The 27,882-nt window shown below is 49.5% G+C and overlaps 1 protein-coding gene across 3 annotated transcripts in view; it reads right to left on the bottom strand.

The window, feature by feature from the left end:
* ACACA (acetyl-CoA carboxylase alpha) overlaps positions 1 to 27,882 on the bottom strand; it is a 1,281,346-nt gene that overhangs the window by 736,308 nt on the left and 517,156 nt on the right. For all 3 annotated transcript variants that reach the window (XM_069614682.1, XM_069614683.1, XM_069614684.1), the window contains 4 exons: positions 14,732 to 14,845; positions 4,914 to 5,027; positions 3,937 to 4,026; positions 1,331 to 1,449 (listed from right to left, as the gene is read on the bottom strand). In XM_069614682.1, the coding sequence (XP_069470783.1) occupies positions 1,331 to 1,449; positions 3,937 to 4,026; positions 4,914 to 5,027; positions 14,732 to 14,845 (437 nt within the window). The remainder of the gene's footprint in view (positions 1 to 1,330; positions 1,450 to 3,936; positions 4,027 to 4,913; positions 5,028 to 14,731; positions 14,846 to 27,882) is intronic.

The following is a 27,882-nucleotide window of genomic DNA, read 5'->3' as shown; positions in this document are numbered from 1 at the left end:
ACCACTGGTGTAGCCTCCACAGGCTGAGCCAGGGCCGCCGCGACAGTATCGATAGAGGGCTTGGCCGGATGGATTAAGGCCTTCACCACCTTAGGTGCGCTCACCGCCTTATCCTTGAGGGGGGGGGACACTGCCTCGCTCCCCCTCCGATGGGGCCTTCGAGCTCGACCGGGGCCTCTCCAGGAGCTTCGCCGGGTGCTCGCCCTTCCTCTTACCCGACCCAGAGCGTTGGCTCGTGGCTGAAGGTGCCGGGGAGGGTGCGCCCTGCCTGGCGCCCGTAGAGCCCGACCGTTCGGCGCTCCCGGTGCCAGCGGACTCGCGGTGCTTGGCCTTGTGTTGGACCCCCGTCGCCGGGGCGTCCTCAAAGGTCTTAGAAGACCGCTCGGATTTCTTCCTCTTCTTCTCGCCTGACGGGCTCTTCCCTTCCAGCCAGTTGGCGAGGCGTTGATGGCGGTCCTTCATGGTCCGCTAAGACATATTGCCGCAAAACGCACAGTCCTTCTCCACGTGCGTCTTGTCCTCATGTAAGCAGTAGAGACAAAAGGAGTGTTCGTCCTCCTTAAAGACGTTCTGCAGCTGGCATCCAGGGCAGACCCTGAACAGCTTTCCGGGCGTCGAGCTTCCCTTCTCCTGGGCCATGTCCGGGCCTGAGAAGCTTCTGGAGTCCTCCAAAAACGTAGCTCGACGAAATCTTCACCCTTGAGGGGCGCAGACGAATCCGACACGGGTCCCCGTTGATCGGATGGAGAGTCGGTGGAGCTTGAGGCTCTTTTGACCGAAAAAAACGAAGTTTTTGAGAAAAAACGTGAAAAAAATAGCACTAACGCTCGAGAGCAATAGCACGAGGATCCCAACACATGAACGTGCGGTAAAAATCTGAAGATGGCTGCCAGAGGCGGTGCTTAGGTAGAGGGCAGTCATTGGCTGTGGTCAGTATGACGCAGAGACCAGTGATTGGTTATTACTACGAAAGACAGATCAGAAACGAAACTGATACTGGTTTTTTCTTTACCGAGGATTCCAAGCCCGACGACGGGGAATATTCATGAGCATGTGAATCCATGCCAGACCCCATGCTGGAGAATGACCCATTGCTCTCTAGCTCTCTTACATGCCCTGCTTGCGTGTGGGCGCTCCTTTCTGCGGGCACACGCTCAGTCACCTTCTTGCTCTTCCACGCCCCCTCATCTCTCTTGCTTTCTTCTCACATTACTCGGAACATCCTTCATTCGCCCCACGCCATCTAGGTCTCCCACTGACGTTCCGTGCACCCCGTTCTCTCGGCTTGGCTTTCCACTCCACTCATCCCTCGCATGCAGCAGTGGCTGACCTGTTTGGATGCGAGGTGGGCAGCATGAACTGGAACTCCACCACACAGGTGCTGTCCTTCAGCTGCCGATGCTGCACACTGTTCAGCTCGTAGGCAATGTACGCCCTGCGCACGTACACCTGCACAGAGAAGCAACACAACACGTGAAGAAAAGAAGGCACATCACACCTGAACGCCCACCATCCCATTGCACATAAACACAAAACGACTATGACATGGCGGGGGGGGGGGCGTGTGGAAGAATAGGTAAGGGATGGGGGACAAATAAGAAAGAGAAACCAGGACCAGTGTGGTCATGGGGGGCTGTTGGGGGGTATGCTCTGTCCCATAGAAACTGGGAAGAGTTGATCATCTCTGCACTCACAGAAAATTGAAGGCTGTGGCAAGCTCTGCCCACATGGAGGTTAAGAGGAGATTTTAAACTCTAAATTCATGGAGGCTGTGGAAAGCGGGCAGGCTCTGTGCACATAACGACGAGGATGAGAGGGGCTGCTCTGCACACAGGCTGGGAGAATCCAGCAAGATCTGTGGCCCAGGCATGGGGAGCAGAAGGCAAGTTCGGTGTCCACCAGGGGTTGGGATGAGTGGCGGTTCTGAGCAGGACCCATGCCTGCAGATTTTGGAAGTAGAGGACAAACTAATCTGCCCACACAGGCTGAATCGATGGGCGAGGCTGGAATGGGAGGGTGAGCTTTGGACCCCTGGCTGAGAGGAGTGCAGGTTCTGTGCCCAGAGAAGCTGGGAGGAGATTGGGTGCTCTGTACACAGACACTGGGAAGAGAGGGCGTGTTTGTACAGAATGTCTGATCTCTGTAGTTAAAGATTGGTAGGTGAGGGTAGACTCTACCCTCGTGATGGAGGGCAGAGAGAAGAACTCTTCGCAGTATAGCCCAGTATGAGGAAGCAGGTTTGGTTCCAATAGGGGTTAGGAGTGGGGATAGGATCCATGTCCACAGAAGCTCGTGTAGATTGACGACTCTGTGCCTAAAGTCCATCCCAACAGAGTCTAGGGAAGGCTGCAGAGAATGCGCCTATAGGGCCAGGACTTCAGAGGCTAGGACAGATCCCGGACTGTCTATGTGGGATAGAAGTTGGAGTACGAAGTAGGCTCTGTGCCATAAGAGAAGGTAGGCTCTGCACTCATTGAGGCCAGACGAGAGCTGCATGGCTCATCTTAAGCAAGGAGGGGAAGTTCAGGCAGGTTTCTACCTACCTAGATGTAGTAGGGCTGGGAGGGTGGGTGCACAAGAGGCAATGGAAAGGCCAGGGTGGCATGGAGCCAAATAAAGACACCAGGAAAGTGTCTAGGAATTCTGCTGAAGGAAGGAGGAACAGGTAACACGTGGATCTATAAAGGGCTGATTCGCTCTGTGGTTATAGGGACTGCAGAGGATGACAGGCTGTGTTTTGAGAGGCTATGGCAGAGGGGAGAATGTGTGCTTAGCCAGACTTGGGTGCAGGGGTAGGACATACAAGAGCGCCTGGAGAACATGTAAATGGTAGAGGTGCGCTGTATAAATCAACATAACAGAACATATGTATAGATTATAGGAGAGAGCATACGCCAATAGAGGTTGCAGGAAGAGGCACATCTTGTGAACATAGAGACAGAGTACAAGACTTGTACCAACAAAACTAGGGCAGAGCAGTAAGGTGTGCCAACCACAGTAGCTGATGGGAACGAATATTGTTTATACCAATAGAGCCGGGGAGGAGAGAATGAATGCCAGCATGTCCTGAGGGAGACTATTAGGCTCCTATTCAAAGATGTGGGTATAATGAAGGGGAATGGCGAAACTTAGGGGACTGTGGATCCTCTTTCCCCGACTCCCCCGCTGACACACTATTAAAGAGTCCCCCCAAATTGCATACACTAGAAAAGCACTGCAGATCCTACCCAGCAGTACACGCTCATGGGCATGCGAAGAGTTATAACACGAGACCAATCTAGCAGATTGCGTACCCCAGCTCCCACAAACTGGTTGTGCCGCCTTGTTGCCACACAAGACAGGTAAAAGCTAACCCTGCTTTGGTGCCATAGAAGGGCCTCTTTACAGCCATACATGTGTAGAGTTACCCTGCTCCCACGCTATGCAAGTACCACCCACCACTGCCCTCAAGCGGTTGCTTAATCCCTCTGCTCCCAAGCCGTGGTCAGGTCCCCCCGCTCCCGCACAGCGGCCGGGTCATCCATGAACCCACTATCCCTGCTCCCACACAACAGAAGTGCGTGCCCCCACCTCAGTTTCTGCTCCTACACAATGATTGACTCACTGTGCAGCCACATAGGAAATTTCCCTAAGCACCAACACAGCGGTCAGCAGCCTCCGCTCCCACACACTGGTCGAAAGCCACTGCTATCACAATGTGAAAGAGGCCCAGGTTTCTACATAGCTGAATTGGATCCTGTTCCTGTGCTGTGTAAGGTCACCTCCTGCCCTCAAATGCATAAGGGTTTCACAATGGAAGGAAGCCCCTGCACAGGTACAATGGATACACGCAACACAGAAGAAGACAGCGTGCCAACCACGCCAGGTCATTGCCTGATCATGTATTCAGGCCCGGGAACTTCATGTCAGTGCCCTTGACATTGCATAATAACTCACCTCCAGAGCAGCCATCCTCACCACCTGGTTACTGTGGTAAAAGAAGTTCGGCAGGACATCAAAGATGGATGTTTCGGACAGGATGAGCTTCTGCAAGAGATGAGGAAGGCCTTCAGACCACGACTTGAACACTCGATAGTAGCAATCTTTAGGCTCAGACTCGAAGCGTTTAGACAGGAGTTCAAAAAGTGGGCGACACAACACAAAGGCACACACTGCTAGGCTCCCACTCTATCAAAAAGGTGTATTATGTGTTTTGTAGAGAGCTTTACTGCAACCTTGCAGCCATTTCCGTGGCCTCTTAGCTGCCCCGACAGGGACCATCATCCAGTGAGTTCATCCTATGGGATGAACTGGGCCATCCAGGAGTTGCAATCAGTCTTTCAAATGAGCCATTGAATAAGCCTTTGCGAGAAACGGCGCCAGACATGTGGCACTGTCATGGTGCTGGAGACCGCCTTAAGCGCCTGACTGGGTTCAAAGAATGAAGGGACGTTTTATAACTGAAAAGTTTGTTTGTTTATTTATTTGTAACGCGCACCAGACCCAAGGGTACCAGGGTGCGAGGACAAGGACATTTTCAGCTTACATAGTTACAAGGTGCAATACGAAATAGAGCGCATCTTACAGAGTAACAAAGATGCAATACAAAAGTACAGTTACAGTAGAGGTCACCTCAAGCATGTGAAACAGAATGTAGGATACCAAATACTGCAGGTCTCAGATACAACAGAAGGAATACAATTATAGGTAGGTTGCAGGTGGTATCGTTTCTTTGTTGGTTATTTTATTTTACTGCAGGTGCTCTAATGGGCTTTAGGTCATGCTTAAGGCTGATTTGCCATAAAGTGTTACTGCAACCACCCTGCCACCCCAGTGATGCAATCTCCTGCATTTCCCAGGCCTAGTGCAGCTGGCATGTCATTGGCGCTAGATATCGATTAATGGTGCCACCCCAAAGGCGGTGGCATTGGTACCTGCAAGTTCTCGATGCAGAACTGGTGTCCATACATGTCGATGGCCGAGAGGAAGATGGACTCCACCTGGTTGTGCCGGAGCTCGTAGGAAGGCAAATGTGATGCGATGAGGACCTGGAAAGCAACAGGAGGCGTGAAGGGGCGGGGAACAAGATGTCAGTAACTCTCTCATCATCAATCCAATCATTTAACTTGGGCCCTGCTTCATACAGGCAAATACAGGTAAATGCCCTGTTTGCTATGCAGCCCTTAAAACTGCACTTGCAAGGTTAGTACACAAGGGAAACCAAGGCACACAAGACAACGTGATTTAAACAGAAAAATAGCATTAAACTAACAGTCGATCCAGCATTCGAAGTCTGATCTTGTTCGAAAGCTAACTAAATAGGCCACTGGTCCATACTGCATCCCCCTGAAATGCTTGAAAATGCTCAATGTGTACAGCGAGAAAGCTGCGGCGCACTGGTGCACACACACTGCCTGTGTTAAGCTGTGGCGCACTGGTGCACACACTGCCTGTATAAAGCTGCGGCGCACTGGTTCACGCACTGCCTGTATAATGCTGCAGCGCACTGGTGCACACACTGCCAGTATAACGCTGCAGCGCACTAGTTCACACACTGCCTGTATAAAACTGCGCCGCACTGGTGCACACCCTGCCTGTATAAAGCTGTGGCGCACTGGTGCACACACTGCCTGGATAAAGCTGCGACACACTGGTGCACACACACTGCTTGTATAAAGCTGTGGCGCACTGGTGCACACACACTGCCTGTATAAAGCTGCGGCGCACTAGTTCACACACTGCCCGTATAAAGCTGTGGCGCACTGGTTCACACACTGCCTGTATAAAGCTGAGGCGCACTGGTTCACACACTGCCTGTATAAAGCTGCGGCGCACTGGTTCACACGCTGCCTGTATAAAGCTGCGGCGCAGTGGTGCACACCCTGCCTGTATAAAGCTGCGGCGCACTGGTTCACACACTGCCTGTATAAAGCTGCGGCGCACTGGTTCCCACACTGCCTGTATAATGCTGCAGCGCACTGGTGCACACACTGCCAGTATAACGCTGCAGCGCACTAGTTCACACACTGCCTGTATAAAACTGCGGCGCACTGGTGCACACACTGCCTGTATAAAGCTGTGGCGCACTGGTGCACACACTGCCTGGATAAAGCTGCGAAACACTGGTGCACACACACTGCTTGTATAAAGCTGTGGCGCACTGGTGCACACACACTGCCTGTATAAAACTGCGGCGCACTAGTTCACACACTGCCTGTATAAAGCTGAGGCGCACTGGTTCACACACTGCCTGCATAAAGCTGAGGCGCACTGGTTCACACACTGCCTGCATAAAGCTGAGGCGCACTGGTTCACACACTGCCTGTATAAAGCTGAGGCGCACTGGTTCACACACTGCCTGTATAAAGCTGCGGCGCACTGGTTCACACGCTGCCTGTATAAAGCTGCGGCGCACTGGTGCACACCCTGCCTGTATAAAGCTGCGGCGCACTGGTGCACACCCTGCCTGTATAAAGCTGCGGCGCACTGGTGCACACATTGCCTGTATAAAGTTGCGGCACACTGGTGCACACCCTCCCTGTATAAAGCTGCAGCGCACTGGTGCACACACTGCCTGTATAAAGCTGCAGCGCACTGGTGCACACACTGCCTGTATAAAGCTGCGGCGCACTGGTGCACACCCTGCCTGTATAAAGCTGCAGCGCACTGGTGCACACCCTGCCTGTATAAAGCTGCGGCGCACTGGTGCACACCCTGCCTGTATAAAGCTGCGGCGCACTGGTGCACACCCTGCCTGTATAAAGCTGCAGGGCACTGGTTCACACACTACCTGTATAAAGCTGCGGCACACTGGTGCACACACACTACCTGTATAAAGCTGCGTGCACTGGTGCACACCCTGCCTGTATAAAGCTGCAGCGCACTGGTTCACACGCTGCCTGTATAAAGCTGCGGCGCACTGGTGCACACCCTGCCTGTATAAAGCTGCGGCGCACTGGTTCACACACTGCCTGTATAAAGCTGCGGCGCACTGGTTCACACACTGCCTGTATAATGCTGCAGCGCACTGGTGCACACACTGCCAGTATAACGCTGCAGCGCACTAGTTCACACACTGCCTGTATAAAACTGCGGCGCACTGGTGCACACACTGCCTGTATAAAGCTGTGGCGCACTGGTGCACACACTGCCTGGATAAAGCTGCGAAACACTGGTGCACACACACTGCCTGTATAAAGCTGAGGCGCACTGGTTCACACACTGCCTGCATAAAGCTGAGGCGCACTGGTTCACACACTGCCTGTATAAAGCTGAGGCGCACTGGTTCACGCACTGCCTGTATAAAGCTGAGGTGCACTGGTTCACGCACTGCCTGTATAAAGCTGCGGCGCACTGGTTCACACGCTGCCTGTATAAAGCTGCGGCGCACTGGTGCACACCCTGCCTGTATAAAGCTGCGGCGCACTGGTGCACACCCTGCCTGTATAAAGCTGCGGCGCACTGGTGCACACATTGCCTGTATAAAGCTGCGGCACACTGGTGCACACCCTCCCTGTATAAAGCTGCAGCGCACTGGTGCACACACTGCCTGTATAAAGCTGCAGCGCACTGGTGCACACACTGCCTGTATAAAGGTGCGGCGCACTGGTGCACACCCTGCCTGTATAAAGCTGCAGCGCACTGGTGCACACCCTGCCTGTATAAAGCTGCGGCGCACTGGTGCACACCCTGCCTGTATAAAGCTGCAGGGCACTGGTTCACACACTACCTGTATAAAGCTGCGGCACACTGGTGCACACACACTACCTGTATAAAGCTGCGTGCACTGGTGCACACCCTGCCTGTATAAAGCTGCAGCGCACTGGTGCACACACTGCCTGTATAAAGCTGCGGCACACTGGTGCACACACACTACCTGTATAAAGCTGCGCGCACTGGTTCACACGCTGCCTGTATAAAGCTGCGGCGCACTGGTGCACACCCTGCCTGTATAAAGCTGCGGCGCACTGGTGCACACCCTGCCTGTATAAAGCTGCGGCGCACTGGTGCACACCCTGCCTGTATAAAGCTGCGACACACTGGTGCACACACCCTGCCTGTATAAAGCTGCGACGCACTGGTTCACACCCTGCCTGTATAAAGCTGTGGCGCACTCGTGCACACCCTGCCTGTATAAAGCTGCGACACACTGGTGCACACACCCTGCCTGTATAAAGCTGCGGCGCACTGATTCACACACTGCCTGTATAAAGCTGCGGCGCACTGGTGCACACCCTGCCTGTATAAAGCTGCGACGCACTGGTGCACACCCTGCCTGTATAAAGCTGCGGCGCACTGGTTCACACCCTGCCTGTATAAAGCTGCGACGCACTGGTGCACACCCTGCCTGTATAAAGCTGCGGCGCACTGGTGCACACACTGCCTGTATAAAGCTGCGACGCACTGGTGCACACATTGCCTGTATAAAGCTGCGGCGCACTGGTGCACACCCTGCCTGTATAAAGCTGCGACGCACTGGTGCACACCCTGCCTGTATAAAGCTGCAGCGCACTGGTGCACACACTGCCTGTATAAAGCTGCGGCACACTGGTGCACACACTGCCTGTATAAAGCTGCGACGCACTGGTTCACACCCTGCCTGTATAAAGCTGCGGCGCACTCGTGCACACCCTGTCTGTATAAAGCTGCGGCACACAGATTCACACACTGCCTGTATAAAGCTGCGACGCACTGGTGCACACCCTGCCTGTATAAAGCTGCGGCGCACTGGTTCACACACTGCCTGTATAAAGCTGCGACGCACTGGTGCACACCCTGCCTGTATAAAGCTGCAGCGCACTGGTGCACACACTGCCTGTATAAAGCTGCGACGCACTGGTGCACACCCTGCCTGTATAAAGCTGCAGCGCACTGGTGCACACACTGCCTGTATAAAGCTGCGGCGCACTGGTGCACACACTGCCTGTATAAAGCTGCGCACACTGGTTCACCTCTCTGAACTGTCGCTACAGGCTGATCCACTATAAATGTGTTCATCAAGTGTATTACGCCCCATATTCTCCAAGTAGGTTTTAACCTGGGAACCCACCCTCCGGTAAAGGTAGCAATGCCGAGCGGGTTTCTATCATGTGAGTTGGAGCTGCCTAACATTAGGTCCTTTTGGTGCAGCGTAGAGGAAACCCTATCCAAGATGTTCATCTCAATGCAAGTATATACACCGGAACTGTGGCTTTTGGCCTTGATTGAAGGTGGTGCCAGCGCCGAGAAAAAGCTTCTGGGTATGGCCTCAGTAGTAGCTAGATACCTAGTGGCCAGGTTTTGGGGGAAGGCCAACCCTCCCACTTTTGCCAGATGGCTGGAATGTATGGGCATTTGTGAAAGGAGAGAATCTATGTTCGCCTTGTTGCTGCCGAGTACCAGTCGCCCAATTGATGACTGGGCCCCGTGCAGACTAGATCAGCTGGGAGCGGCGCAAGCTGCGTAGTCCCCGGCCTCCACTCCGGGTCGCACAGATGGGTGAGGCGGACTCGAGTGAGGACTCAAAGTCGCTGGAATGTGACTTCATAATTGCGGATACGAACACTATAAATACCAGCTGTAGTGATGGACTTGTAATTTGGTTGAACACACTGTTTGTGCTTGTGCGTGGGGAGGGTTAAGTGCGAGGCGGGGGTTTGCTGGGATTTAGGGGGATTGGGAGTTCATTACCCTATAGGATACGGTATCTGTTTGTTGTAAAACAATAAAGAAAGTTTGGTAAAAAATAACACACATAATACAGACTGACAGCACTGCTCAGTGACCAACTGCAGAGAACTGGGGCGCCAGTCTTTCCGGTATTAGAGGGCTGGGTCTCGCCAGGGCAGAGGGAGTGCCTGTAAGGCACGCCGGGAAGCAGGAGCCATATGGCTTCGTCCCCATTGATAACTTTCTCTGAATCCCTCGAGGTGGGATTGTGGAAGGCCTGGGGCTCTCGACGAGACCCACAAAAACAGATCCCCAGTAGCGCTATCGAGGTACAAAGGAATAAAGTGGACAAATGTCCCCGTCTGCTGACCCGGAAGTCATGCAGGTGTGCCTTTGTCTCCTAGCACCCATCTGCACTTCACTCAGCTTAATGAAGTGCTTTGAGCACTTTTTTCTTTTACGCACAGAGCTCGTCAATAAACCCAAGCAGATCATGGCGACTCTCGTATCCAGGGCGGTTTGGATTTCAAGGTAGAATGGTCCCCCGGCAAGACAAATGTTGCCAGAGCACAGCTCCGCATTGTTCCGGCCCAATTCCTCCCCTGATGGCGATTACAGTTACAGAACTTAAAAGCAGGAGGAATCTGGCATGAAGCGCTATATAAAACCGGATATTACATATGTGAAGTTTTATGAACATAAAACACATAATACGATGGAGCCAGGTGCACAGGACAGTGACATTCAGCCATTCCAGCTCCCTGATTCTCTCAACTATTAATACCAAATGTACATGTCCATAAGTTTATTTAACCTGTTTGGGGAGTCACATGATCCAGGCTCCGACTGGCCTATAGAGCAATGCCCGAACCAAAAACACAAAATGCTAATGTGGGCCCTTTTTTTATATCAAAGTGGGCCATGGTTTTGGTCCGTGTGGCCCAGTTTGATGAGTTACTTCACCATGCGGCTAGCAGTTTTGACCAGTGTTACTGAATATTTTTTGTAATGCAAAATTTGCATCACATTTTAACAAAAACCTTCCCCTTAGATACTACTCAAACAGTGTGTCACAAAATGAATGAATTGCCATTTGCAACTGTGGGCCACTTTTTCATGGGTGCCCGAGAAAATTGTATGCCCCAGTCCCATACATGCCAACATTCCAAGGCGCTGGTAGATTCCATCTGAGAAATCGGGAGACATTGGCCCTCTTTACAACACCGGCGGTAACCAATGGCGCTATTAGCACCATGGTTGCTGCCGGTATTGTAACGAGTCCGCCAATGGTAAATGGGGAAATATCACTCCATTCCAAGGTTGGCGGTAATTCCCCATTTACCATTGGCCCTTCCCCATTCCCATTTTTGCCCCATAGGTCTCAATGGGACTGGGGAAGGCAGTAATTACGGTACCGCAAATTGCGGTACCGTAATTACCTCGAAAGTACCTTTGCGGGTCCCTACTTTAACGGCTGGTCCAAACCAGCCGTTAAGGTCGGAAGCCGCAAAGGGACCTCGTAATCAGGCGTTAAGGGTTTAACGGCGCCGTTAAACCCTTAACGCCAGGGTCGTAATGATGGCCATTAACTTTCCCATAGGAACGAATTCGGGCTAGAATTCTTTTAGGAGGGAGATTGTGAAAAATAGCAATATTTTTCACTGAAAAATCAAATCTCTAGCCAAAATCAGGAGGATTGGCGTGTACGCAGTACACAATTCTAGTCCACATATCGTGTGGTGGATCTCCTGGTTCTTTTTAGGCCGAGTTTGACAGCAGTGGTAGTAGACGCGTTTTGGAATTAGGTTATATCACTACCACCAGTGCAGGGAATGGGCCGGAATAAGATGGGGCAGCGCTCCGGCAAAAAATGTCTTGACGCAGCGCTGCTGCCTACCCCAGACCCAGGGGCCAGCACATGACTCTCCTACATCCTGCTGCCTCAATGAGCAGACAGCTATCAGAAGACTCGGCACAGAGCACTGCCTAACCTATCAGCACTGCAGGCAGAAATGGCAAAATCCTCACCCTACTGCAGCTGTCCAAACTTGTATATATGTCCTGCAATCTATAGACATCACTTTATTAGGTTGAATATCGTGACCAATCAAAACAGACAAGTCCATTATTCACTTAAAAGGGCTTCTTGCTGAACCACTATAAGACATGTTTAACATTGAAAATTGTGGACATTATGATGTCCCCAATAGTGCTCTTTGCTTTTATGCAAATCGCTAGGATTGGGTTCTATGAAGAGAAACTGTGTTGGAACCTGGCCTGGGGCCACGCCTCTTGGCCCCGCCCCTCCATAGAGGTGACAGATCCCCCAATACATATACATGTTTTCCATTTCCAGGACTGACTACCACTTGCATCTGCCGCACAGATGTGGTCTCGTGGTGATTATATTTGCAGATCTTTGCAATTATGAATTCCGAGCTCCAGAAACTGGGCCAACCACTGCGGAGACAGATGCCGGTAACGCCGGGGGCCGCGGGGCATTGGTACCCGCTGGTGGCACACTTCACACCCTCAGTATTGAGCTGATCCACTTGGGCCTCCGCCCTATGTACCAGGGGAGCAGTCAGCCATGGAAGTGTGAAACCCAAGCGCCTGGGCCCACCGAGCCCCAAATCCCAGGCCCTCCACGCGCAATCTGAAGAGTCGCGTCAGGCAATGCCTCCTCCGGCAGGGGCCGAGGCACGCATGGGACTAGGCAGGGGGCGCACGCGCGCGCTTCCTCCAGAGCCTGGATTCCACGCTTTCCGGGGTCTGCCGGCTAGCTGTTAATTGGAAAGCGGGGCGGGCAGGCGGCAGCACCGGCAGAGGTAGGCCTCCCCCAGCGCGATGAGACGGGGTGAGAGGGGCCCTGCTCGTCACCAGCTGGCCCAGCTGGGTGAACCCCCACCCTCACGCTGGAACACCAGATTAAAACAGCACCGGCTGAGCGAGCGTCCACCCACCCACAAGCACAAGCCACCCTCGGGCGCCAGGTGAAAGCAGCAGCGGCGGCGGCGGCTGGGCGAAACGTGTGGGTGCCCAGGCCGGCAGTGGTGAAGTCGAAAGCAGCAAGGCCCCGTGCATGCTGGGGTCGCAGCCGAGCTTGAAGCACGCTCGCGCCACCTATATACAGGGGCAAGCCTTTGACGCCCATTTGGCACAGTCTGCATGTGGCAAAACAGGTTCGGCCAATGGAGGCCTTTGAAAAGGTCTAGCGTATTTTCATCAATATTGTGTGTGCTACTCAGTACGTGGGAGTGAACACGACGTCAGGTCAGGCAAATGTGCCAACATGATCCACCCCTGCCAAGTCCTGGATGTAATGTTGCATTACGGGACCTGTAGTCCTATATTCATAATGGGGGACTATTAGGCTAGAGCCTCACGTACAGATAGAGTTGACATGCATGTTCAAGTCAGCTTTTGCATTTAGATTTCACGTGTTCCTTGAAATTGAGTGTCATTGTCTATTTCTGCTAGCTCAGTGTGATGCCATCTGAATTCCGTATCCCTTCTGACTTTCGCCTCTGTCCCCAGGGATCTACTCTTCTCTTCACCCTCAGAAAATCGAAACCACCACACAGCAGGTAACACGCAATGCAAGACACATATATAAGATCGTGTAGACTCCTTTCCTCCTCGCTCTGCCTACTTCTCCTATCACTTCTCTCCCCCTCAACCATTACAGAATATGACAATACAGCAACTGACAGGTAATACAGGCACACACCTACAAAAATGAGCCAAAATCACAGATATGAAAAAGTAGACAGGGAACACGCCCAGCACACACACACACAAATACAGACACACGCACACAATACACCCACTAGCACACTCGGAGATAGAAACGGCAACGACAGACAATACACACAAGAGAGCAGATGGAAACATACAATACAACGGAGGCACATAAAACACGCAGACATTGGGCGCAATCACACAGAGAGAACACAGACAGTAGAGTACCATTCAACAAACAGGGCGCGCGCCCACAGAGATAAAACACTGACCGAAGGATCACACATTCCAAAAGAAACCGCCCACCCACAAACAGCAACAGCCCATAAGCAAGGCACACACTTGCACGTCTCACACAGATGGTGCAAAGGGATCTAGGTCACGTGACTTCTGCGCCCACGCACCTGCTAATCACTGCTATTCTTTCTATGCCTCTTTTGTGGCACGTTTTTTCTTAATCCAGCCCCTTTCTTTCGCTACTTCAGCTGTCTCCCAGACTCTCCTCTTTTGCAGTTGGTCAGCTGGTGCAAGTCAATCTAGGTTATTGGACCTCCGCCTAATTCACCCTGCCCATTTCTTGCTTTTCTTAACTCTTAGATCACAGGCGGTCTCTCACCCGGGTGTCTGAAGCACAGGACGGAGGAAGAAAATAGCATACCAAGAAAAGTGCAATTCCTGTTTGGACCCCATATAGCATGAAACGGGCTGTAAGCCCGCCCCTTGCATGCCAGGTAAGCCAGCAAAATACGACTCCGTTCTTTCTGCCGTCTGCTGCTGACCACACCCACCTCAGATTTCATTAAGGCACACTCGCGGCAGAAGCCGATCCAAAATAAAGCAGATGTGGGGCCAGGCGGTCACATGACCTAGCTCTTCCCTCCACTCCTGACCAATCCCACCCTGGGATTCATTTAAGCAGCCTCCCCCTAGGTGTGCTCAGAAAAGGATGTTAAAAAGACTAGGACACTGGCATTTGTGCCTGTAAAGGCCTGGTAGGCCAAGGGTCAGACCCTCTGTCCCTCACTACTATTAAGACAACCATGTGCCTCTCACAAATCCAGCTTATCCACACTCTCTTCAGGAACCGCCTGGGTAAACTCACTCGTCCACACCACATATCTGGCTAATCGTCTCCTTATCCCCCTCGCACCATACAGAACTCGATGGCTGCCCAGAACCTTTGTCTCAACGACGAGAAGACCAAGCTTCTCATTGTTGGCTACCCTCACTGACTGAGCACCCTGGATCCAGCTTACTCTTCCTTCCTCATTGATGGGATTTAACTGGCAGACTCAATGCCTCATCGGGATCACAGGATTAAATTTGCTTACTTGCAATGCCATGTTGACATCAGTGGGTTTACCTGGCGGGCTCGCAATGCCACCTTTGCATTCGTGGTCTTACTGAGCTGTGTCAGTTCTGTCAAAATATTCAGCAACTCATCCGTCAAAGTGGGATCTCTGCCACACAGCTGATCCTAAGGCAAAAGAGAGAAGAAAAAAAAAAAGACAGAATTAAGTCAGATACCAACAAAAGACATGGGGCATTGTGTAGCAGACACATGGAAATGAAGAGAGGAGGAAGGAACAGAGGAAAACGGTTGAAGAAGGGAGAGACTAAGGAAGTGAAAAGGAGGGAGCAGAGGGAAGAAAACACGGAAAACGAAGGAAACAGAGGAGAAAAATACGAGGCGTACAACTTAGTAAAGGTTTTTCACATGAAGCCAATTTATTAACTTAAAAGGGTGTGATAATTGCCTCACTTTCCCTAACCTAACATGGGCTTCCCTACCTACGAAACGAATACATACATCAAATAGAACATTTTGGGTATTTATGTGGCTGTTTACTTTCAACAAAATAATCAGAACCAAATAAATAGTCCTGTAACCAGTGTCTGATCCCCTTGCCCATGAGCAAGGTAGTATTTCCAAATAAAAGTTCCAATGAATAAAGTTCACTCCAATAATAATGTAACACACAAAGGTTTCTGCGGATAGCCAAGTTCTGTTTCCAACACAAAGTTCCTTCGCCCCAGGAGGGTTTCACTTGGCATCGTGATTCTCTTACAATCCAACAAAGTTCATCACAAAGTTCACACAGGCTTTTGTTTGTTAAACCAAAAGACATTGTTTCCACTCTTCCAATGAATACTTCAATATGATTTTCTCTTCTCTTGGGAAAGATAACTACTGCACACTTCCTTCTTTATTCACAACAATGTTTTCATCAGGATGGTTTCACCACATTTCATCAAACATTTCAATGCCTTTCACCACAATGTAGTACTTCAACGTCTTCTTCCTGGTTCACTAACCTGTCAGGACTACCACTAACAATCAATTTCCTGGTGTACTTGCTTGCCAAGATGAATCTAACACTACCACAAGTACTCTGCGGTGTGCATTACTTCACAACATCAGTAACATCCTTGACTTTCAACAGTAAGATTCACAACCTCTTCCATAAGGATGCAACACTCATTGATGCTGTTTGTTGCACTGTTTAATTGGCCACATATACTCGTTTATTTTCCTCTCCCCCTTTCCACTCTCCACAAGGAGGGCCACTTCCCTGCCATCTTTGAATTTTTACTATCACACCTTTTGATAATGTATTTTATTCATGTTTCTCTCTCCAAGAAAACAGTTTTCCCTTTTTCTTCCAATTACCTTTCTTTGGCTTAGGCAATGCTGGTTCTTTTATGTCTTACAAATGTGCCCCTCTTTACTTTGGCGATGCTGGTTATAGTACTGGTTTGATATTGCCCCCACTTTGCTTTGCCACTGGTTGGTATACTGTGGGTTCATTACTTCCCCCTCTTTCCTTGGGTAATGGTAATCACAGCCTTTCTTAAATATCTTTCTTCTTTTATTTCGGTAGTGATAGTTAAACACTTTCTCAGTTTGTTTCCTTTTCACAAAATCTTTGGGCCCAAAACACTTCCTCATTAGCTCGGAATTCAAAAGATTGACAAGTTGTTAGCGGTTTACCACAGAGCGCCCCAGGGTCACCTGTCAGAGGTGAACTCACTGGCTCCCCTGCGCATCCGCGTATACCGCTTCTGCTCTGCTCTTCGATTTAGGAGCTTCTGATTGCTCCGGTTGCGGTCCCGTGGCTCGTGCCTTCCCGAACAGGAGTCCTTGTTGCTCTTCTCGTGTCCGGTGCTCGCCATCCACCGGAGAAAGACACAAAGTGCAGAGAGCACCTCTCTCCCATGGGGTAAACTGCAACAGCAGCGCTTTCCGCTCCGCGACGTCTGCAACTTGGGCTTCTCCTTCCAACGACTCCCTCAGCACCATCACACGTCCCAAACACGGCAGTGGTCCCGGCGTTCTGCGGCTCTCTGCCCCTGCTGCATACACAGCCACTAGTAACTTCTACTACTACTACTGTCACTCCTCTTGATCTGCACCTGAGGGGGATTTAAATAATCAAAATTCCCACTCAGGCGTAGGTTGTCAGGAACACTAGACTGCATACTGTAGTTCTGTGCCTCAGAGCTCCTCGTACTAGTACCTATGGCATTATGGGACTTTAAGCCCCCAGCGTTCTTATTCTTTTTTTACTACACATTTCAGTTTTAACTTTATTTTCCTTCTGTTTATTGAACATACCTTCAGATAATGGTTTTAAAGAGATTTATGGTTGGTTCTTAATTTCAAAAGTCAACCCAAAGGGAAAATCACATTTTTCAGAAGTAATGGTATTGATGTTCTGATCCTTACAAGTTCTATTCTCACGCAGACCAAAAGGGTGTTCATTATTAATCTGTTGGATACCTTTGGAAGGGGAGTGTTACTCTGACATCAAGCCATTGGGTATTCTGGCATCATGGATATCTCACCCTCCACAGTAGAGGAGAACTGTGTCTGTCCTAGCAGAGCCCTCTTATTCCATTGCGAGCCTTCTCCTTCCAGGTGAGCCACCTGGCTACGACCACCCCAAGGGCTGGGATCAGGCAGCAGCTGCCTGCCACTGGGAGGAGACTTTAGGCAGAGATTCTGTGAGGACTCTGCAGGATTCATCACAAAAGACAGCAGAGATGGTGCGGGCAGAGCAAATGGAGTGAAGCTACAAGCAAGGAGGGCAGGGGAAATTGAGTGAGAGAGCGCAAGGGAAAGGTACTGAAGATGGGCAAAGACAATTAGGTGAAAAAAAGGAAAGTACAGATAGGGAAGTGGACATTAAAGGTTGCGAAGAGATTGGGAAGGAGCAGAGGATAGGAAGTGAAGAGAAGGAGGGAGCAGAAGAAAAGTTTTGTAGAGAAAGGCACAAATTGAGAAAAGGAAGCAAAGGGAGAAAACACAGAAATAAATAAGTGAAACGAAAGCAAGAGAGAAAGCAAGACAATGGGAAAAGAGGAAATAAGGAGGAATGGGCAAAGGAAAACAAATTAGTTGAAGGTGGGTTATAGGCGTGAACAGTGGGAGGAGTAAAGGAAGAAGTGGTGAGAAGGAACAAAAAGAAAAGGAAAGAGTAATCACAGAGGCAAAGGAGTGGAGGGGAAAAGGAGAGAGCATGGCATAAGGAGTGATGGGCATAGTAAACAAAATGGGATGGAATGTAGGAACCGAATGAGAGGCCAGGGAGACAGAAAAAGGAGAGAGTAAAGGAAATTATGCATGAGGCAAAGAACATGAGGTAGAGATGGGGTTTTGGGGCATAGCAGATTAACAAGAGGAGTATAGGGCAGAGGGAATAGAGGAACGCTGGGGTAAACAGTGGGTTGAAAGGAAGGTAGCAAAGGGGGAGCAGAGGAAAAGAAACAGTGGGACTAGAGGACAATAGGAAGGAGGAGGAAAAAGTTGTGGAATGAAGAGAATTGAAAGGGTAGGAAAAAAAGTAGCAAAGTTAGAGGAGCAGAGGAAAGGAAGTCGAGAGGAAGGGGAAGAAAGAAAGGGGGAAGTCAAGACACATGAGAGGAAGTCTAAAGAGGATAATGGAACAGAAGAGAGAAGTGAAATGGTAGAAAGGGTTTGAGGAAGGATGTGGGAAGTGAGTGAGAAAAGGAAAAAGAAGGGACAGAGGGAGAGCGGACAGAGGAAAGGAAATGGAGGTAGGTAAAGGGCAAAGGAAATGAAGTGGGGTGGGGAAAAACCACAAAGGATGTGAGAGGGGTAACATAGGTAAAGTGATCTAAAGGTGGACAAGACAGAGTAAATAAGATGATAGAGGTGCATAGGGGCAGAGGAAACAAAAGGAAGGAGGATCAGATAAGGAAGCGAGAGGGAAGAACAAATTACTGACCTCTCAAGAATGTTCTTTCTGATGGACCTTCCTCCCACTGATTTCTCATCTATGATATCCCTAAACCAGCGCAGCTGCGACCCATACCCTTTTATGCCGCAAGGGGGCACAGCGTGGCTCCACGTTGGCTCCATCTGATGACTATGCGCTTTGCGTAGGATAGGACGCCAGGGCCAGTATATATATCGGCATGCGCCACGTGACCTCATTTCCACCCTTTTCCCCTAGCATTCTGAAGCTGAGGGACTGTAGAACCAATGGAGTATCAGCTTCCTGCCAAAGGGGCAGGAAGGGAGGGTGATGAGGAATCAGTGGGAGGAACATCCATCAGAAAGAACTTTACCGAGAGGTAAGTCATTTGTTCTTCTAATGGACTTCTTCCTTACACTGATTCCTCATTTTGATAGACTTCGAAAGCAGTACATAACCTGGAGAAGGAGGAAGCAAGGACACCACCTAAACCAGAAAACTCTAAAGGACTGCCCTACCAAAACAGACATCCTGGCCCGCAGGAAAATCCAAGCAATAATGCTTAGCAAACATGTGCAGAGACGCCCACTTTGCTGCATAGCAAATGCCCAGGACAGGACCTCTCCTCTGCAGGGCAGAGGTGGCAGTCCCTCCCTCTGGTAGAATGAGATTGGAGACCCTCGAGCACACACTTCCCTGGCAGATCATAGCATTCTGAGATGCAGAGCATGTCTGTTTGGTAACCGACCTGCCAGCACGAGCACCAGCAAAACAAACAAAAAGCTGGTAATCTTTCCTAGCCCCTACAGTACGAGAGATGTACAATTAGCTGATGGAATCGTTCCTCTGCCTTGGAAGGGTGAGGCTGAGGAACAACACAGGAAGATGGATTTTATGAGAGAAATGGAAATCCGAGACCACCTTTGCCAGAAAGGAGGATCTCACTCTCAACGTAACCACCTATTTGGAAAAAAACAAATAGGTAGGTAGCACAGACAATGCATGGAGCTCACTCACCAGTCATGCAGAAGTGATGGCAACCAGGAAAATCACCTTAAGGGTGAACAATCTAATAGAACATGAATGAAGGGGCTCAAACGGAGCACCCATAAAAAAATGTTAAAACTAAATTCTAATCCAACGCTGGAACCACAAACTGGCGGTGAGGAAACTGGTTACACAAACTTTGCAAGAACTGCATAACAGTGGGGAGTTTGAAAAATAAGCCCTTTGCGGCGAGGGAACTCTTTACAGTGCCAATCTGCAGGCCCACCTGCACCAAAGCTAGCAGAAAATGCAACACAGGGGATAGAGGACAGGATGAAGGATTCAGGTGCCTCTCTCATTACCAAATCGAAAATGTACACCACCTGCGGGCATAAATGGATTTCATAACAGGTCTTTGAGCTGAAAAGAGCACATTGAGGACGTCATCTGACAAGTTCCACACCTTGTCCCTCCCCTTGTAGCTCAGCCTTTGCTGAAAGGAACTAATGGTGGCAACAGTAAAGACAGACAAGTGATTACAGTTCAAGGGTGTTTATTAAACTGTATAATGGGTGAGAAAAACGCCTAATCTAAATCTTAGATGGGAACAGGCTACGACCATCAAATAAAAATAAGGCAGTCCCAGTAGCGTCTTGTCAAATAAAAAGGGCCTATACTAAAAAAAACTATTGCCAATCCTTACAACTTAGTTACAAAGTAGTGTGTGATAATGTTCACAAGAAAAGAAATGTGTTCACTAAATGATAAATCAGGATGGTAGGGCTGCGGTCTCCCCCACGTTTTTAGCAGGGGACAAGTCAGGAGCTTTAAGCACATCACACGGTTGGGCCTCAACAGCACGAGGTTACAGTTCCTTTGAATGCCAGGACCTTCTGGGGCCAAGTCTCTTTCCTCCAAAGCCTCTTGCATTAGAAAGCCTGCTTTACCATGAACAAACAAAAGTTCCTTTCAAATCTTTCACGTTGGGAGATTGCTCTTTGCACCTTTGGGTCCCCCTCAGCCGGGCTCTCATCCTTCTTGTAAAGTTAGCCTCTCTCAATCAGGTTCACTATGGCCTTTCACTCAAAATCGTAGCATTCAAACAATCTCAATGTCCTTTTGAACTATCCATTGTGGGCATCCCTCAGCCGAGTTCACACTTGTCACCACAATGTTCATAGGTGTTTTAACACTATACGAAATTCACTTCCCTTGGTTTTCCTGCCCCCAGTCAGGCTTTCTCTTAGCCCCCAGTCAGGCTTCACACATTCACAGTTCGATCAGTTTTCTCCAATCTGTCAAAGACTTTTGAGTGTACAAGGGGTTTTGCTCAAACCCCGTAGGACCACTTTGACACTTCCCACCGGCCCCTTGGCCCTCGTAATTTCAACAAAACAATATAACCCAAAAAGGCTTCAGTCAGAGTCCTTCGAATGAGCGCCCCGGCTTGTGAACCTTTTACTGGGGTTTCTTTAAAGTTCAATTACACAAGTTCTTTGTTCAACAAGGTCGCCGCCTGCAACCTTGGCCTAGCACAGTTCGGTTTTACTATCCGTCTTCTTCGACTCACCGGCTGGCCTGAACTCTCAGAGTTTTGTTGTATCATGAGTCAAGGACGGCACCACAGCGGCAAGCGCTTCCTCCCACTTTGGTTATCAGCACGGGAGGGCCCTGTATACCATTGACACCTATCACACCACACGCCAGCTGGACTTCCCTGTGTTATGATCTTCCTTTCTGAGGCTTTACGGGTCTGATTTGAAAAGGACAAGGGTAGTTACCCTTCGTCGCCCCTTGAGGTCTCGCTGCCTTTCTCCTCCGATTGAACTGCCGGTCCGGTGTAGCTGTTTCCTCGTGCGTTCAGCCTTGCTCAAAATGTGCTCTCGTGCTCCGCCTTTTATCCCTGTGGGGAAGGGAAAGGGCAATCAGGTGTGCGTAGTTATTGTCAAATGCCTGACTTTGCCTGACTCTTGTGTTGGGACATGTCCGGTAAACGGCTTTGTGGTTAGTCAGTTGTCTTTCACAGCATGAGAAAGTGTTTGTGTCGGAAAAGGGGGGTAGAGTTTCTAAATATCCTGCTAGGCAGGATGGGGAAAATGTGTCATAAGAAATTATATTCCTCGTCCTAGGGGTTGTGGTGAGCTTGGAAGGGTGGCTTTTGTAGGGTCTGTGAAATGAGTAGGAGGGATTGTGGGAACTATAGTGTTTTGTTACAACAAACTGGGAGTTTGGGAAATAATAATCAGAGGGACAGGGAGGAGAATGGCTGGGAGTATTTGGGTAGGACACAGAAGAACAGGGATTATGTGAGATATAGTTTCCGAGTGCAACAGGGTTTGGGTTCCTAGCGGATTTGTCAAATACGAAGGGGTCGTTGGATCCAGGCAAGAGAGATTCATTGGGAGGAAAGGAGGCAGATGCGGTTCAGCCTACAAAGGTCTCAGGGATCCAGTCCTCTTCTCCTTCTTCCCCGGTATAATACAGCGTCTCACTTGGGTTATTCCCCCGAGCACAACCCTGGGCTCCCCCATCCAGGTGATCCTCTCTCGCTCGTCCGCCCCCAGGTTTGAGTTTTGAGAGCGTCAGCCCTTCCCTGGCCACCTGAATAAGGTATTCGAGGTCTGCTTGGGAGAAAACCCTCTGGTTGCTCACACTACTTAGCCAAGCATGATGATTCGGGTAGAGGACCTGCTCCTCAAAATGGGACAGAAAGTAGACTCTCCCCGGAAGGTGTCAAGGAGGGTACATGGACATATCCAGCCACTCTGGATACCAGGTTCTCCTGGCCCAGTCTGGGGTGATCAGGATATGATATGGCATTAATAACGCGCCTGTACACACGTTCTTCTAGGCGCGACAAGACAAGGAGGAGGAAACAAAGGGAGGACAAAACAAAACAACGATCTTACTAGGTCTTGTGTCATCGAGATTGTGCAAGTGCAGGCAGGGGGAGGGGAGAAGTGAAAAAATGGGAGGGGGACGGAGAAGTGCAGGTAACAGAGTGCAGCCAGCGGTTGGCTAAGTGCCGGTAATCAGAGCGTGTAGCCAGCGGGTGGCTCATGAGTGCAGAGAGCGGGGACTGTAGGGTTACAGATACAGACCACAAGTGCTGGAGGGGCCAAGAGGCAGTGCGAGGTGCAACTGCACAGACAGGCACCTGGGTCTAAATTCGGAGGGTAGCTAGGTGACCAGTGCATGGAACAGACTGGTCATGAGCAGGGGAGTGGAAGAGAGGAAGCGGAAGGGAAGAGGAAAGTCTTGAGTTGCTTCCGGAAACGAAGATGTTCTGCTCAAGTTTGAGAGAGGCAGGGAGGCTGTTCCAGAGGGAGGCTCCAGCCAAAGAAACCTATCTGCCCCCAACTCTCTGCTTGGAAAAGCGGCTGACCCTCAGAGAGTTGGAGGTGGATGAGCAGAGAGCTCCAGAAGGAAGAGAGAGTTGGAGGTAGTTCGGACCCAGGCCCCAGAAAACCTTGTGGACAAAGCAGAGGGTCTTGAACTTGATCCTTGCCGCCACTGGGAGCCAATGAAGAGATTTCAGAGCTGGAGAGATAAGATCCCTGGGCTTGGGGCCAAGGACAAGTCTTGCAGTCCTGTTGTGGATAAGTTCTAGAGGACGGACAGTAGAGGTAGGAAAATTTAGAAAGAGGCTGTTGTAGTAGTCCAGCCTTGAGATGGCCCGAGCTGTGGAGACAGTGAGCTTCTGGGGGAAGTGAGGAAGGAAGGAATACCGCTGAGGAGGTGCAGCTGATAGTTTGACTTTTTAGAAATGTCAGCAATGAGAGAAGGGAAGGGTGGAGTCGAAGATGACCCCAAGGTTCTTAGCCTCACAGGTAGGAGAAGGACGAGGACCCAGAGTTGACAGCCAGAGAGAGAGAGAGAGAGAGAGAGGAAAGGAGGGAGCTGGTGTTCCAATGAGGAGGATCTCAGTCTTACTGGCATTGAGGCAGAGATCATTCGCGGCAGACCACTCCTGAATTGCAGACAGACAGTTAGGAATGAGAGAAGGAGTAGAAGCGGCCGAGGGGAGCCTGAAAGAGAGCTGGGTGTCACCCGCATAACACTGAATGTTGGAGCAGAGAGCAGCTATGCGGTGGGCGAGAGTAGCCAGGTATTGGTTGAACAGCCAGGGAGAGAGGTTAGACTCCTGGGAAACACCACAGGTAGAGAGAGAGATAGAAGAGAGGAAGGTTCCCACTTGGACCTGAAAGGGTCAGTCAGTGAGCAAGGAGGTCAACCAGGCCAAGGCCTGATCAGTGATGCCCAGGTTATAACGGAGGCACTAGAGCAAGATGGCATGGTTGACCATGTCAAAAGCAGAAGATCAAGCAGAATGAGGACAGAAGGAAGGTTGGAGTCAAGGTTGGAGAGCAGGTCTTCACAGATTTTCAGGAGAGAAGTGTCCATGCTTCTGGCCGCTCTGAAGACAGACTGGTCATGGAGACAACCAACAGATTCAAGTCGAAGGTTAAGCTGGGAGAAAGAAGTGATAGAGATCGGGTGATAGTTAGCCGGAGAGGAAGGACTGGCAGAGGGCTTCTTAAGGAAGGGGTGCACAAGGGAGTGTTTCAGGAGGAGGGGAAAGTTCCAGTGGAAAAAGAGTTGCAGAAATCGCCCAGGGCTGGAGCAAAAGTGTTGATGTGGTCTTTGATGGTCTTGGTAGAACAGGGAAGAACCTGGTTTGACAAGACTTTCATAGATCAACCTAGTCTAGAAACATCGTCTGGGGTGAACAAGGGAAAGGAAGAGAGGATAGGAGAGGAGGCCACCAGCAGGCTAGGCATGGAGGAAGAACAGGAGGAATATCATGGTTCCGAGCCGGTGCAATCACCTGAGAACCAGTGGAATGACAGGGATCAGTGGGAATCCATAAAGGAGGTTGAAAGTGCACTTGACCGTTAGCGTGTCCCACAGAGCTCCCTGATGAGGAAATTCCCTGGAGCAGAACAACTTGCACTTCTGTTGGCAATCGAAGCGAACAGGTCCACTTGAGTAGTTCCCCAACAGGAGAAGATCTCCTCCAGAACCTCCTGACAGAGCTCCCACTTGTGGAAGGCTGAAGTCTTTCTGCTCAAGAAACCTTCTATGGCATTCTCTCATTCACCCAGAGAGACACTCCAGAGCCCAGAACTACAGTTGCATTGCTTCTATGGGCAGAGGCAAGGAATCCACGCCACCTTGTTTGTTAAGCTAGTTCATGCCAACTGTGTTGTCCATCAGGATCAGCACAGTCTTGTGTTTCAAAGAGGGGTGAAAGCAACCATGGCCAGCCTGATCAGCCTCAGCTCTAGCAAGTGAATGTGTTGTCTCGCACGGCCCAACAAGAAGGATACTGAGTCACCTGATCCAAGACCTGTAAGAGGTCCCACGTGTGGCCCTGAAACTGCGACCATTGGCAACAGAAAAGCGTGAGGGGTCAGTAATGCAATTGCTTGCAGTTTTCTCAGTATTTGACAATTTATTTTAAACCGAAAATGCAAAGAAAACTTAACTAAGCCTTAATACATGCAACCTAACACTTTGGGAAAGTCAGCTGCTACTTATTTAATACTTACTGGAAACTTTCTTCTTAATTGGAGACAAGCAACCACTCCAGTAATAGTTTAAATGCAACAATGGAAAAAAGAAAGGATTTATTTCTACATGAGCACTGATAATTCACTTCCCACTACCACAAACAACTTTACTCGCTTCTACTTACACTCAAGCATTAATTACGCTGGTTACAGTTACCAGCAAGCAGTTGCTTGTGATTTGGATTACAGAGCTTCATTCACTGGCTCCAAAGTCATAGCGTTTACGGGCTGCTTCCACTTCCCAACTTTCTTTCTTCTTCTACTACTACTGCTACAAGCACTCTTGGGACTCACACCCCTCTACATCACGGGTGTCTCGGGTCCGACCTCAACAATGGAGCGACTTTGTTTCTGCAGCTTCCCTCGGCTTGCTTCTGCATACGGGCCTCGGGTGGATGCACAACTTCAGCTCTGCATTCACAGCAATTAGGCACATCTGGAAAGACTGCTAGCTTTTCCCAGTCTCTTCCAATGTAGCCACAGCAAAGTAGTGTTTGAGAGCACAGGACCAGTTCAGAACCTGCAGGTGTAATCTGCTCTTCTCTTGTCCCAGCATCCCTTCTGTGGTCCCACTTCCTAGTGAACTGCCAGCCTCATGCTCTGCTTCTTCTGCTACTGCTGCTGACCTTCCAGTTCCTGCTCCAGCTTCTTTCTACTGTTTCTTCCAGCTGCAGCCTTTTATGCCTCTCACGTGGGGCAATTGGCTTCAGGTGCAGGCCTTTAGAGTTAATTGCCTGACCATGCCAAAGACTGTTAGGTCAGCCTGCCTGTCCTTTACCTCTACATGCGTCTTCAATCCTCTTCTACGTCGCAGACCCTGGGGGATTCTAGGACATATAGTCTATTCTAAGGAAATTCAGTTTTCCTGCTTCTTTACTGTCTGTTTTTAACAGTGCTTCTACTTCCTCTGATATTGTTAGAAGAAGAATTGTATGGTTCAACCTTTTTAGAGACAGATGGGACAGAAAAGGCCACATTTCAATCATTCTTTTGGGTATAGGTTTGGCATTGGGGAGGATATGTGATTTTAGGGGTACCATAGACCTGTTATTATTCCTTCAGCTCAAGTGATGGCAGCCTCAGTGGAGACACTTATCCTAACCGAGGACGTTCCAATAGACGCCCCCGTGGAAAACGAAATTATAGAGGTAGAAACATGCTGAATCGTGGCAACCAGCATAACTGGGGCAATATGTAACAACAACCTTTTTTAGAGAGGGGCCAGGACGAATGGGGCTTCGAACCACGAGTGACACGAAGCATGCAAGCATTGTGGTAAATCTTTCAGATTACACACCTACACCAACGGAATGCACAGTACTTGAAAAAGGGATGGGATTCGTATCTACGAATTATCATGACAGATTTACTTTTCGCCAGGAATTTGCCCAATTTATGCGTAAGATCCACCTGTTCCGATATTTCCAAGGAACACCATATGAACCTGAAGAATCTGACTCAGGCCTGCAAAACAAGTCAACTTTCTGTGTACCTACCCAAGCACAGAGCGCGGAGGCGAAAACTTATGAAAATTGCATCCTACACGATTTGGGCAAATTAGAACTTAGCCTACACAATAGGAATACATACAACAACACCAGTAAGAAAGAAGATGAAGCAATGAAAAATCTCCTCAATAACGAAAGGATAGTTATCCGTAAGGCAGATAAAGGTGGAGCTATTGTCTTATTGAACCGTGAAGATTATATAATCGAGAGCAATAGACAACTCTTGGATCTGAGTAGTTATAAACATCTTGACCAAGATCCGACCTCGACTTTACAGAGTCTAATCATCAATAAAGTAGACAAAGCAGAACAGAGGATGGATTACCAAGAAAGAGGCTGATTTCCTCAAAAGGGATAAACCACGCATACCACAATTTTATACACTTCCTAAAATACACAAATCTATGATTAAACCACTGGGCCGTCCAATTGTTTCAGGGGTCAGTTCTGTACTAGAACCCCTGTCGAAGTTTGTGGATACCTTTCTCCAACCTATGGGCCGCAAAATGGCATCCTATGTTCAGGACACCACACAGATAATCAAGGAAATGGAAGAACTACCTTTTGATCCTGGCATGGAAATTTTACTAGGGTTAGATGTGGTAGCGTTGTATACAAGTATCCCACAGAGGGCATCCATAGAAATGTTGGAAGAAAAACTCCTCTCCGATCATGAAGGTGGCTCCACACCAATCTCTTTCATCTTATGGTGTGCAGAAATGAGCCTAGTGGAAAATTATTTTCACTTTAATGGTGAATTTTTCCAACAAATAGACGGAACGGCTATGGGAGCTACCCTAGGCCCGAGTATAGCAAACCTATATATGGAAGCTTTCTAAATCAGCAAAATTATGCACATATCTAATCCTTTTTTCAAATATATATGCACTGGTGTAGGTACATTGATGATATTCTCATCATATGGCACGGCCCTAAAACAGCCCTTGAAGAGCTCCTCGTCTGGATCAATACTAAAGACAGATATCTCAAATTCACATCGAACTACAGTACCAGCAAATTGGAATTTTTAGACATTACAATCATGGTAGGCCCCATGAAGAAATGCATTTTTGTTAAGCCATACAACAAACCGACAGACAAAAACTCGCAGCTACACTATAGCAGCTCACACCCAAAACATGTAAGAGATAACCTCCTGTTGGGTCAATTCCTAAGGCTGAAAAGGAGCAGTTCCAAAAAAGATGACTTTACTGAAGAATCAGGCAA

The sequence above is a fragment of the Ambystoma mexicanum genome, chromosome 9 (genome assembly GCF_040938575.1).
Source record: "Ambystoma mexicanum isolate Mex_15411 chromosome 9, UKY_AmexF1_1, whole genome shotgun sequence".
Lineage (NCBI taxonomy): Eukaryota > Metazoa > Chordata > Amphibia > Caudata > Ambystomatidae > Ambystoma > Ambystoma mexicanum.
The sequence above is the reverse complement of the archived record's forward strand: the minus strand, read 5'-3'. Positions and strand labels throughout refer to the sequence as shown.